This window comes from Gossypium raimondii, chromosome 5 (genome assembly GCF_025698545.1).
Source record: "Gossypium raimondii isolate GPD5lz chromosome 5, ASM2569854v1, whole genome shotgun sequence".
NCBI lineage: Eukaryota > Viridiplantae > Streptophyta > Magnoliopsida > Malvales > Malvaceae > Gossypium > Gossypium raimondii.
This window is the reverse complement of record NC_068569.1, coordinates 28,642,151-28,656,207: the sequence shown is the minus strand read 5'-3', so window position 1 is coordinate 28,656,207 and position 14,057 is coordinate 28,642,151. Positions and strand designations below refer to the sequence as shown.

General features: G+C 32.7%; 2 protein-coding genes across 4 annotated transcripts; one reads left to right on the top strand and one right to left on the bottom strand.

Annotated features, from left to right (window-relative positions):
- The first annotated feature begins 470 nt into the window (after positions 1–470).
- Positions 471–3,964, top strand: LOC105770837 (NAC domain-containing protein 53). The gene is made up of 6 exons (XM_012592193.2): positions 471–795; positions 1,253–1,530; positions 1,620–1,814; positions 2,339–2,944; positions 3,033–3,147; positions 3,262–3,964. The coding sequence occupies exons 1-6, from the start codon at positions 633–635 to the stop codon at positions 3,678–3,680; spliced, it is 1,776 nt and encodes a 591-aa protein (XP_012447647.1). The 5' UTR covers positions 471–632; the 3' UTR covers positions 3,681–3,964.
- Positions 3,965–6,275: 2,311 nt separating this feature from the next.
- Positions 6,276–12,327, bottom strand: LOC105770836 (acyl-CoA-binding domain-containing protein 4). Of its 3 annotated transcripts, none has more exons than XM_012592190.2 (14): positions 12,082–12,327; positions 10,765–10,896; positions 10,478–10,555; positions 10,254–10,373; positions 10,056–10,122; positions 9,860–9,921; positions 9,553–9,692; positions 9,343–9,469; positions 8,388–8,502; positions 8,228–8,316; positions 7,605–7,688; positions 7,168–7,488; positions 6,833–6,892; positions 6,276–6,726 (listed from the first exon to the last, which is right to left on the bottom strand). In XM_012592190.2, exons 2-14 carry the CDS (start codon positions 10,894–10,896, stop codon positions 6,559–6,561), a joined length of 1,563 nt encoding a protein of 520 aa, XP_012447644.1. In that variant the 5' UTR covers positions 12,082–12,327; the 3' UTR covers positions 6,276–6,558. The 3 variants fall into 3 exon arrangements, with proteins under 3 accessions (XP_012447644.1, XP_012447645.1, XP_012447646.1); XM_012592191.2 differs by having other exon boundaries at positions 12,120–12,327; XM_012592192.2 differs by lacking the exon at positions 12,082–12,327 and adding an exon at positions 11,872–12,050.
- Positions 12,328–14,057: the final 1,730 nt, after the last annotated feature.

The following is a 14,057-nucleotide window of genomic DNA, read 5'->3' as shown; positions in this document are numbered from 1 at the left end:
GTTGAAATAATTTTATAAATATATTTTTATTATAAAATATTTTATTTATTTACATCATGAGTGCGATATAATCTAATACTAATAATATTGTTGACTTCTAACACCAATTTAAGATTGATAAAAATAAGATATATTTTACTGTTTTCCATTAATTAATTTTAAACTTTAACTTTTAATTATTTATTATATATTATATTTAAAGGCAGATCATATTGACAGGCATAATAAAAATATTAATTATTAATATTTTGTCATTTCTGTCAAAAAAGAAAGCACAATGTATGGTATTGTCATTTCAGATTTTTCTTAACCGTCTCAAAACAACTGACGGATGGGATTACGTTATCATCCCTTTGAAGTCCACGTGTTGCACTGTCAGTGAATATTCAATTAAAACATTTGGTAATTTTATCATACTTCCCATCTCCTTTTCTTGAAAGATCTGAGCTTTCTACAAACTAACACGGCTAAGTAAAGCCTTCGTCTCACTTCAATTAAAAAGACAAAAGAGAAAAAAACAGCTTCCTTCTAACACCAAAAGCCCCCGGGTCAAAAAAAAAAAAAAAAGAAAAAAAACCCAATTCTTCAAAAATCCTGGATTTTTGTTTGTTCCATTCACTGTTGGTGACTTGATGGGTCGTGACTCAGCAACCTCGTTAGCTCCCGGCTTCCGGTTCCACCCCACCGACGAAGAACTCGTTCGTTACTATCTAAAACGGAAAATCTTGAACAGGCCTTCCTTTGATGCCATTTCTGTTATCGATATTTATAGATCCGAGCCTTGGGATCTCCCTGGTATTTTCTTTTTTTCCCCTTTCGGTTTGATTTTCTTTTGTTTGGCTTGGTCAAATTTTTTGTTTCATTCTTGAATTTTGGGTTTTTTTTAAAGCCTTGACCTAAATTTTAAGTTGTGAAACTGGGTTTTCTTTTAATTTTGGTCTTTAGGTTTGATTGTTGAAGATGCTTGTTTTAGCTCTTTTAATTTTAAGTTCTATAAATTGGGATATCGGTACTTGGTTAATTATAAATTTAACTTACTAATTTAGGTTAAAATTTACATATTTGCTTTAAAGCTTTTGAAGACACGCTTTAAAGCCTTTTTAGGGTTTTTTCTTCAATTCTTGAAATTGGGTTTTTAAAAAAAAACTTTCCGACTATATCTAGTTTAAATTTATCTTTTATGTATAACTAGAATTTAGGGTGAGTTTTTTTATTTAAAAAAAGTTGTAAATCAAGATTTTCTTCTTAATAGATAAGTCAAAGCTGAAGAGCAGGGACTTGGAGTGGTACTTTTTCAGTGCACTGGACAAGAAATATGGAAATGGGTCGAGGACCAATAGGGCAACTGAGAGAGGCTACTGGAAGACAACTGGAAAGGACCGTGCAATTCGCTTTAGGGAAAGAGTGGTTGGCATGAAGAAAACTCTTGTTTACCATAAAGGTCGTGCCCCACGTGGCGAAAGGACTAACTGGGTAATGCACGAGTACCGTCTTACTGATGAGACATTGGAGAAAGGTGGAATTCAACAGGTAAAGATTATAATATATGTTGTAGTATTTTTGTGTTTTGAGCTATGATGTTTGTTCGGGGATTAATGTTGGGTTATTGGGGCTGGAAGGATGCTTTTGTATTGTGTAGGGTGTTTCAGAAGAGCGGGTCTGGGCCAAAGAATGGGGAGCAGTATGGGGCACCTTTTATTGAAGAAGAATGGGAGGATGATGAGGCAGTTTTTGTGCCTGGTCAACAAGATGCATCTGCCCATGAAGAGGCTGCCAACGAAGATGCTTTTGTTGAAGTGAATGATATTGATCAGGTGTGTAATGTTTTTGGCTTGTTTTGTGCTTGGAAGCTCGACTTTTTCTGTGTTTTATGTTATGTATTGAAGTTTGAGTGACTTTTTGGCGTGATGACTTGCTATTTAATCGAAAATAATAATGACTTGATTAATGCCTTTCTTTTATATTCTCAAATATTGTTCATCTTTTGGTGAATGAGAAAGTCTGATTTTTAAGAAAAGTACTGCTTAGTTTGTGCTGGTGTGAGTTGTATTTTTCTGTTTTGATTGGGTTGGGTGTCTTGAAGCTTAACTTTTTCTAGGCTTTCTTTGTGACCAATTTGACATTTAATGATGTTTGCTCTTGGAGTCATATCACTGCTGTGGGTAAATCCCTCCAACCAGATTCACTCGTAAGGCTTGGCATGCTTATGAAATCTTTCAGACATCTTTCATACAGTTATAAATTTCATTTGTCCTTGATCGGAGACTCTTGCTACGGATGAGTTGGTTTTATTGCTAGATGAATGATTAGAGTTCTGAAAATTGTTGCTTCTTGATAGAATCTTGACATTGGCAATCCATCTGAAAGCAATATCCTTCCGTTGAATGGCTATTGTGGGGAATCAAGCAACCATGTGGAACATTCAAGGGAGTTCAGTGAAGACGATCAAAACCTGCAAAACAGTATGCATGAGAATGCATTCCTCCCTTCCAGTTTCTATTATGGCGAATCAAGCAACTGTGGTGAACATTCAATTGAGTTCAAAGAAGATTATCAGAAGCCTATTCGCATGCATGCCACTGAAGGTGATTCAAAGCCACATCATGAGCTTGTAGTCGCTGATTCACCTGAGCAAAATCTGATAGCTACAAATGGAAAACCAGTTAAGGATGAATATGTGCTCGAACCAATTGAAAACATCACTTCCGCGAACTATGTGCTTGGAAACCCATACCTGGATCATACTAGTTATCTTCCAACCAATGATGAACTTTTCTTGGAAGCTAATGATTTTTCAAACCCCATTTACCCAGAATCTGAACTTTTTGACATCAATGAGTATCTTTTATTCTATGATGCTGATGATCAGTCTTTGGCCTTTGATTGTGATGAAATTGTGGGAAGTGAGATTCCTGTTTCTGACCAAGAACCTCTTACTGAAACGGTGCATAGTTCTTTCCTGTCTTCATTCGTTTCTTAATACATACAGAGAATTTTTGCTTTTTTCTAATTAGTTCATTTCTTGATAACAGCATACAAATGAAGGAACTGAACAAGACCTTAATGCTAGTGAACATGTTGAAGAACATGGCAATAGTGATGCATCCTCTTCAAAGCAAGAGCTGGAGGCCACAGAATTTGATCTTGGTAAGATATTTGGAAATTGGAATTGCCTAGTTCTTAATGCCATTTTATTGAAGTTATATTTTGACGTATCTGTATTTGTTTGAGCTCACTTTTGGTGCATTCTTTATGATATAGGTACCAAGTATCCATTTATGAAACGGGCTAGTCACATGTTGGGTAGCCTCCCTGCTCCTCCTGCATTTGCCTCAGAGTTCCCTCCAAAAGATGCTGCGATCAAGCTAAATTCGGCGTCACATGCTTCCAGTTCTGTTCATGTTATGGCTGGCATGATAAGAATAACAGACACAACTTCTTCTGGCAACCGGTTGGACTGGTCATATGGCAAAAATGGGAATCTCAACATTGTTCTCTCTTTTAGCTTGCCACAAGGTGATATAGACTCTTCCAGTTTTCTGCCGATGGCTAGCCTACTATCCGGCAAGACGGGGCCTGTTTCGGCAAGAGGGTGGTTCTTCTTGATGTTATTTTCGGTCCTAATTATTTCTGCGAGTGTAAAGATTGGGACCTGCTTTTGCACGAGGTATGGGCTATGATTCACTCCACACATGAACTGATTACAAATGTTGGGTAATATATTAGTTACCACTACAGGTTGACTAGGATGGTAGACCAGGCAATGTTTCCTCATTTATTTTGTTCCTTTTTCTTTTTTATTTTTATGATGATTGCCGAAACAGAAATCATAAGCTATATAGATTTATCTTCTCATTACAGTCCTTCAAGAATGGTTCACCCTATAAAGTTGCAAGGTACATCATAATGGACAATAAAGTTCTGGGTTTGTAAGCTATTATACAACAATTGCTTGGTTGCTTCATTCTCTAGTTACTTTTTTTTTCAGTGTATATGTCTAAGATGCTCATTAGTATTGTTACTTGGATTTGGTGCGAGTGTCGAGTATGGGCATGTGGGTATGTTATTCGATATAGGTTCAATTTTGTTGAAGTTTTTCATGTATTTGGAGGGTGTTTAAGGCTTTGTTTGGTAGAGTGAAAAGAAAATTGGAAGGTTGGAAAATTGAAGGGATGGAAAACATGATTTTTCTTTCTTTGGTGTGAAAAATGGAAAGAAAATTATATTATATTTCCATTAATTGAAAAATAGAAAAAAATGAAAATAGAATGTATAATTTTGAATCAGAACACATTTCCCTTATTTTTCTCTTTTTCATCATTCTAATTTGAAATTGGAAGGATTGAATTTTATCCGTTAAGATGGAAAATATATTTTTTTTCCTTTCACTTTTCCCTCTAATCAATCACACTTCAAATTTATTTGTTTTTCTATTTTTCATTTTTTTTCTTCTGTTTTTGTTTGTTTGAATGTGTGGAAAAGAAATGAGAGATTGGACATGATTGCCTAAAAAGGGAATGTTAACATAATAATCCATGTAGAGGTTAGTATGGAGTTGTTTAAAGGTGACTACCATTAATTAACATTTATATATGTTGCCAACAACTTACATTTTAGGAAAGCTGAATGGTATATCCAAGAAAGCCGCCACCCAGACATGACTTTTTTACCTATAATATTTTTAAGTTGTCCTTTTATGACAACTCATAAATGAGTTGTCCAATATTGAATTTGTCCTCCGATTGTGGCCCAAAATAAAAGGTTGTACTGTCCTTGATTTGAGTTACATAATGGCTTTGCTAAAGTTTGAAATTTTGGATGTTATTTGATTTTTTTTAAAGTTTATTAGCTGTTTGAATGGTTTTTAAACTCAGATTTAGATTTTCTTTTTTTTTTTAAATTACATTTTAGATTATTTATAATAAATTCTGTTGTGAATTGTTAATACATTCCTATTTGAGTTTGCTTTAAATTTGATTTGTAATCTACATTCGCTCTATTGACTATTTATGCCAATCACATATTTAGATATGATATTTATTCATATATCAATCCTCCTTAATCTTATATATTTTTTAGAATTAAATTAATAAATTCATATGTCAACAAACAGCGGTAGATCCGAGTAAGTGGTTTAATTAAAATTTTTTAAAAAATTTTAGAAAAATATTGGGTGTCTAATTAATTTTTTTAGAATTTTCAAAATTATGAGGTAAAAAAGAAAGAGAATATCATTCAAGAGAATATTAAACAAATTTGAATATTTAATTAATATTGTTATTCAAAATTAGCTGCAAAATATAGGGTAGTATTTGGTACGATGTACATTTTAATCCTATAAATAAACTTCAAAAATTTGTCATGTGTTTAATTTAACTATATTTATTTTTAAATATTTGATTATATTTTATAAGATATTTGTCATCATCTCAATTTTGCATATAGACAATGTACTAAATATTTTTTCAAAAATATTCCTGCGATAATAAGTGGATAATAAATCATTTAAATTTAAATTTTCGTTTGGTATTTTCAAATTTTCATAAAATAGTAGAACACATTAGAACCATGGGTTAAAAAAGTATAAGAAGATTGGAATACAATTTATAATGATAGCCATAGAGAGAAACTAAACAATAATTTTCAATGAAATAGGGTACAATAGACTCGTTCTTTCCAGTTGGTTATAATTTGGAAAATTATTGAAATCGGTTTCCTAAAATTTTCACAATTATATTTCAAATTTTGGTTATTTATTGACAACGTGAAACAAATACATTACAATGAAAAAAGGTTTATAAACATGGATCTCATGTTAATTGATTTGAAACTCACACCAATTTATCACTAGATCAGTGAACTATATAAAGTCCAATATATAATCTGAAAATATTATACGACACGATTTTCATGAAAAGAAAGCACGAGATACAGTGAAAAATACAGGATCCCGATATCTTTTTTATATATATATTATTATTGTGACAGAATAAACAAACACAAAAGAATACGGAGATGACAATACAAGTCAAAATAAGCCAGTTTACTGGCAATCATCCATGTCAGATCAAGCCAAAAGAATGCCAAGGGAGTTATTGTCTTCAAGTTATATTGACGCTATTGAAATCTGTTTCCGGAAAAGACATTGATTTTGTACATTTATGATCACAAAGGGGCAAAAGATTCGTTACATATGCAGGGGAAAATGTCAAGATTTGGTATAATATGATCAATCAAATATGAAAACATGCGTGAGTATACTGGTTCACAGGATATGGAATAAAAAGACTTGAAAATTAAAAGAAGAGCTGACACAACCGACAACGGAAAGTACAATTTTAACAACTTCAGATTCTATAGCTTCGAGAAAATTTTAATGGTCAAACACGAAAGCTCACAAACACTTATTAAGAAAAGTAACGAAACAAATGTAAACCGCATGTACAATCCAAGTGATATTCGAGTAGATTGCACTCTCTGATATCAGTGGGATTGGAACTTACCTAGCCATTGCTTCGGAGATACCGTAGCAATGATGGTATGAAAAATATGCAACTTCTATGTGCCCCCGGCAATCCACCGCCAAACACCACCTGAACCTTGTTGCTGGGTAGATGAAACCTCCATCTCCTGCTCCAGTGCGGACTTTTGTCTCCTAAGTATTTGCACTTCATTTTCTATGGACTCTAATGATTCCAACATCTTCTGTAGTTCTGCAATTTGAGCCTGAATACATAACCATGAGTTAGATCTTGAGTCTGCGAGGCTGAAAAAGAATAATAGAAAAGCTACAATGAAATCAAATGATGTGTAAATATGAAAATCGGAAAACCTCAAGTTTAAAGCATCTTGATCTCTCCGATATCAGTTGACTTTGGACAGATTGGAGTTCCTGTTAAACAGAATGAAATTAACTTTAAACTGATCCTTAATAATATATGTTACTCTGGCTCAGGTGTAAGTGTCAAACAGAGGTATGCATTTGACGCATGTATGTTTAATTTTTTTCCAAGTTTTTTCTTTTTCTTTTTTTAAATGTATTTAGTCATACCCCCTACCTATGTCCATATATACACTGAACACAAGTGCCGGACATTGGTATTTCAAGAAATATGAAGAGCCAGAGCAATATAGAAAAGACCTTTTTGAGTCATTTCGAGAGCATACCTTTGACAATTCAGTATGATTGCTTTTTAATTCATCAATCTTCTCTCTCAGCCTAGAGTTTTCGGCCCTGGCTTCATCAATTGACGACTCCAACACCACCTTCTCTTCTTTAATTGCATTAATTTCAAGGTTGATATCCTTTTTAGGAACATTGTTTTCAACTCCATTAAAGTTCAGATCTATTATTTGCGGAAAATCCAATTTTTCAGACTTTGCCAAGGCATATGCAGCAGTAACAGAAGCCGCTGCTGCAGCTGCTGCTGGGGACTGGAAAATCTTCGGCTGAGATAAGTCTCTTGGTTTGAGTTTCATAACAAAAACCTATTAACAGATGACCATTAAAATATCAGGGAAAAGGTAAAGTGATGCATAATGACAGATTCAGCATTTGCACATACAATAAAATGATTTCGTGTAAACTACTGTGTCAAATGTACCTCATTATTATATTTCCCATTGTATCCACCAAATGCAACCAAATACTTCCCTCCATCAATTATAGCTGAGCAAATACTTAGGCCCTGCATTTTGATTGACAATTAGATCAGATCACTTACAGAAAAAATCTAAAATGTTTACTACCAAAATTCAGTCATGAACAAAGTCAAATCATTTAGATTAGAAATCGAAGCATGTGACAAAATCTTGGATAAATTGCATATGCTTCTTTGACAATGTTCATGAAAACAATAAATTAATGTTTCCTACGGAAATTCAGTCATAAACAAAGTCATCATTTAGATTAGAAATTGGAAGCATAAGATGTAAAAAACTGGTAATTGCAATGATATGCTTCTTTGCCAATGATAATGAAAACAATATATTAGATGATATTTCAGTCTGATAGAGCTTCTTCAAAACAAGCCAGTTGATGATTATCATAAAACAACCCATGTTAGATATGGAGATTCAACTTTCCTCAGCTTTCAGACTGTGGTATGGACTATCACCAAAAGTTAGTAAGGAAAAAATTAAATCCGCAGCCAAATACCAAAAAAAAAATTCGAAGTAGAAGTTTAGAAATCACACATAAACATGTAAATTAAGGCAGAGTAGTAACCTCACTAGCAAGTGGATGCCTCTCCTTCAAAGTGGTCAGAGTGGACCAAACTAACTTGGACATATTTAAGGCAAGAGTCTCTGGGCAACCTGAAAAGAAAAAAACGAATTAGCACATGAAATCCCAACATAAATAACACTGCATGAAAGATCATACGAACCATTGTTGTTATCTCCGCCACCGACAATATACCACATTTCATCAATGGAAATACCAGCATGACCGGCCCTAGGACTCACCAAATCACCCTGAACTTGTGGTTGGGACCACTCCATCTGCATGCAGTCCAAGTCCAACTCCAATCAATTATACCATTCAGACTAGTTAAGCATAAAAGTACTATGATATTAGAATAACTGTATCTCTAGCTTATTATCATTATGAAGTCTGCTCCAACTTCTGCAGTTCAGATTTTCTAGGAAGGAAAGAATGATCAAATCAGAATTCATACTAATTGCCAAGGAAGACACTATGCTTTATAGGGAATTGATTATTTTGAATGGAATGAAATGAAATGGTAAGAAAATCTCCAATTTCTTTTTATGAAAAAAAACGATACTTTGTTACTCAAATGTGAGCATCGGACAAATGTACGTGTCTAAAATGTGTATGTTTAAATTTATCCAAGATTTCTAACATTTGGAGAGTCCTCGAAAAATCATATCCCCATATGTCAGGATATGCATCAAACAAGGGAGTTGGACGTGGATATTTCAAGAAAAATGAAGAGTTGGGGCAACAAAAGGTCAAAATAGTGGTAATAATTAAAAAAGTTTTAGCATCGGTTGTACAATTAACATAGACAATCTGGCAAGTTTAGGCTAGACCCTGCTTTATGGAGAACTTGGAAGAGTTCTTTGTACACTTCAACAAGCACAAATGAGCACACATGAAAATAAGCACTCATATTTACTATTTTCAGCTATGTCAAAGCAACACTTTATGATTTCAGGAGGCCATGCTAGTTATAAACTTGTTTGATAAGCCTTTGGCACACACTGGTTATCATGGAAAATGTGAGCAGTTACTAAAGAAATAAAATATGACAAATAATGGCATTCAACTCATACCAAAAAAAAAAAAAAAACACAGACAAAAATGATTCCAAAACTTACAGTGTGCAAGTCCAACACATGAAGATCATTGAAGAATATTGAATGTGAACAACCACCAAAAATCAAAAGGTAACGCTCTGAGTGCACTGCAGCTGAGTGATCAAATCTTGGAGCTGGGGGTGTCTGCCTATCAAAATACAAGGAAGTGATGCAGGCTACTTCTAAACTTGTGAATAATAACCAGCATTAAAAAGCAGAAAAGATGCTTACGTTGCCTCGACTACACTCCAAGTCATTGTCTGTAAATCGAGAACATGTACATCATTCAGCAATTTCCTGCTCCTGTCTTCTCCACCAAACACTATCAGTTTAGAACCCACCAGTGTGACAGAATGACCCCCACGTGCTACCTGGAACATATAACACAACAAACCAATAAGAGAAATGAACTCTATACATCTAAAGGAACGCATAACTGAAAACTATAGATCAGAGGAAAGAATAAGATAAATGAGAAAGCATAGAGAAAAGGGAAATTGTAAAATATATTAAATAAAAGCTGTAAAAAGTGAGTTACCGGAATTTTTCCTGAGGTCTCCATGACACCACAGACATGCGTCTCCAGATTGATAAAATGCACTACAAGGAGTGCATTAACCATCATTAGTTTCCATATGTACAAAAGTTCATTTGTCATAAACCACTAAACAGAATATTGGATTCATAAACTTTTACTGCTGTAATTGTACCAAATAACCCTCAGAAATACAAACCTATCATAGCATCGGAAGATTTCTTAGAATGCCCACCAAGAAGAAGAAGTTTATTTTCCCATTTAATCTGAAACAAAATAACTAAATATTTATTTCAGGAGCTTGTTCAAAGTTGTATAGAATCACTGCATAAGTGAGAGGAGTTTAGTTAGGCAAAAAAGAATTATATCTGTAGGTATGGTGCATCTTATGTCCTACCATACTGTGATCAGAAATGCCTGGAAGAACTTCCTGTAAGCCACTGTCTTCTGATTTATCAGCACTAGGATCAATCTCCAGTTTCAGACTAGACCATGTCAAGCTTCTAAGATCAAATGCCTGAAAAAGAAGCCAAAGAGAACATTACAAATAAGAAAGTAGCTAAATATATGAACTAATTGTACCAAAAAAAAAATGTATGAACTAAGGTCATGCAAGAAAACCTGAATATCAGACAGGTATCGACCATTACGACTGCCTCCAGTGATATATAGTTTCTCATCAGCTACAGCGGCAGCATGCTACAGTGATAAGACAAAAAAACATGGTAAGCAGTCTACCACAGAATATAGAAAAAGCAGAAATGGATAAGTGCTTCAAAGAAAATTTAATATTATAGCAGCCTTATTAATGATTAACAAACATGATCAAAAAGTCCAAACAAGAGAGAATGCATAAAATGACACAACCAATATGATCTTGTGCAAGCTACACAATTTAAAGAAAATACCTTGTATCGAGCTGATGGTCGTGCGCCAGAAACCGGGAGTGCTACCCACTGCTCATATGCCAAATCTGAAGGCCAGCTGGTGATATCCATGTCCTTTTTAATCTCTTCTGCTCCCATAACACAGCTGTTCATCTGTCAATCAAGATATTCAGTTGCAAAACATATACAACCAAGACGTACACAAGTCACAAATAAGTTTTTAGAAAAAGCCAGTGGAGTGGAAGTTTAGGAGCAAGATAGAAATCTATAAACTATAATCCTTTCTACAAATGTTTGGTGTGACAGCAGAAAAATGCAAAGGAATCAAAATTCTAGAGAAATTTTAAAACCCACTTCCCTTTCCCTTTGGAATTCAAGATCTAAACAAAACCTCAGTCTTAAGACTTGAGAGATACAGCAGAGACTTTAAATATCAGACGCACCATCATTTAATCCTGTAAAAAGTTTGGATATGGAGAAACTTATAGAGAATGCTACTTGTATCATTTTTAATTGAAAAAGAAACGAATGGCTCACTGAAAGGACAGATGAAGCAAGTCACTCAAAACAGGACCAATAAAGATGAACTTAAAGAACACGCAAAGAAATCCACTATATAAAGATACAAATTTTATAGACAACTACACATATAGCTAACAGTATCTACTTGTTAACATAGGATGAAAACATTTTAGTTGGGATAACTACATTTGTCAAACTTGATCATGTAGTTCAGAACTCCAGCGACGATTATCTATTAACAAGCATCAATCTAATACAGAAAACATTGAAGTATGATAGTTATGCTTTTTCAAAAACAATTTGATCAATATAATTCTTCGTAATTCTTCAACTGAATTCTATCCATTAAGTCACAGAATTTTGTCAAACTATTTGAAATCGACCAACCTATAGTTTTCGAAGGCAAAAAACATGTACAAAATTGTTGTAAATGAACTCTATAAAACGCAAAACAATAGCCAATTCTAGATTCAAGCTAAATTAAATACTCGTTTTAAAATTCAGCTATTATTGGATATTTCAGTATTCTATCCTGTTGTTTGGTAGCAGAGAAAAGGCAGGAAAATCAACAAATACATTAATTCACATCTCTCCACTCAAATCAACCTGATAAAAGTTGTTTGACTTAAACAAGTCAACACACTCCCATTTCCTTGGAAACAAACAAAATTCAAATTCCTTCCATTTTTCTCAGCAAACAAACAGAGTTCACCAAATTCCACATTCCTACCGGAGATCTAAATCATTGACATTCAAATTCGAATAAAAATCTAGAGCGTAAAATGCTCAAAACGAAAGAAACAAAATTAAAATTACCGGAATTGTGCAAAATTAAAGGGAAATGAGTTTAGAACCGTTGATTTCGGAGAATTGGATCTGAGAAGCTGATTAGGAATATGAGATCGGAGGATGGAGGTGCATGTGGGAAGAGATCAGACGGTGTTGATTATGCCATAAGACGAAGAATCGAACACCAGCCGTTAAGATCTAAATCTCTAAGTCCCAGGTGAAGAGTTTTTTTTTTCTTTTTCGTTTTTGTGCCTACGTGTATTTTTTGTCTGCGTAAAGCTCGAATCGTCTCTTTAAAGCTTCCCAGTTGTCACGTACCGTACGCACTAAAAAAATATTTAAATTAATTTATAAAAGTGGTTAATATATCATTTGGTATCCTAATTTAATGTTTGTTCAATTTGATATCTGTATTTTTTCAATATAATACTTGTATTTGATAAAAATTATACATTTTGATACTTATAATTATTTTAACCTTTTAGGTAAACTACACCCAAGGTCGCTTATCTATTAGTAAATTTACGTTTTTACCACATAACTTCAAAAAGTAACAAAATAGTCATTGAATTATTCAAAAGATTTCATTTGAGTCACTGAGCTATTAAAATCATTGTTGCACGGCCTTCTTTGTTCACACTGTCTGTATCAATCAAAAGCTCTCATTTCTCTTCTCTTCTACAATTCAAAATTTTTCATGAATTTGACGAATCAAAATCCAAACAATTTTCTTCTTTAATCTTCGACACTGATTGTTAGATCGACTTGGATCTAAGATATGTTCTTCTATTTGTCGATGGGTTCTGATCCATCGTATCATCGCTTAAAGCTTGCTAGCCTAACTTTTATCTAAGAAAAAAACTTAATAGCCTAGTGACATAAATAAAAACTTTTGAATAGTTCAAGACTATTTTGTAATTTTTTGAAGTAAGTGACCAAAACATAAATTTACTAATAGTTTAATAACCTTGGGTTTACTTTCTCCTACCATTTAATGTTCAATTGAGGTGATAATGTTCATTTGATAAAAGTTAATTATTAATATTATTAGGTTCAAATTTTCATGATTTTATTAACAAAATAAATTTATTATTAATTATGAATTTGTTTAATTTTATTCTTAATTTGTTAATTACGACGGCTATTCTTTTTAGATTTTAAGGTTGATTTGATGAAAGTTTATTGTTTATATTATTAGTTAATTATGAATTTTCATTAATTCTAAAACCTTCAAAATAAACACTAAAAATTAACATGGACCTTCTATATTAAAATGTATAACTTTTGTCAAATATAGATAAAAAACCACAAATAACGATATTAGAAAAAAGTCAAACTTAAATATCAAATGATATATTAAGCGTTATAGAAATATACAAATAAATTTAAAATCATTTTCAATTAAAAAGTAACAAATTTTAAAGGGTTAATGTTAAATTCATTCCTTAACATTAACAAATTTTTTTGTTAATTTAACTCTAATATTTTTAGTTACATTTGTTCCTCAATTTGTTGTTTTCAGTCGAATTGAAATGTTTTAAATAAGTGATAAATATCAAAATTATATATGAACTTTGATTTGATGTGCAATGTTGTACATGAAATTTTGGTTTGATTTAATTTTCACAAATTATTGATAATATTATCAAATTAACATCATTTTATGTTGATATATTGCATACACTATATTAATCTAATATGAAAATAAATGTATGTATTCATTTCTTTAAATATGCACAATTAAATCAAAATTAAAGTTTCATGTATACATATGGACCACAATTCAAGTTTTATGTATAATTGCATCAAATTAAAGTTTTATGTGCACCAAATTAAAGTTCATGTATTAAATTGCACATTGGACCAAGATTCATGTATAAATTTGATATTTATCTCTTTAAATAAAGATGCTGACTAGATCATTAAATTTTTAATGGCACTAATATGGGTAAAAGTATCATGGAAGCCTCTATATATTGGAGTCAAATTATCTTTTACCATTT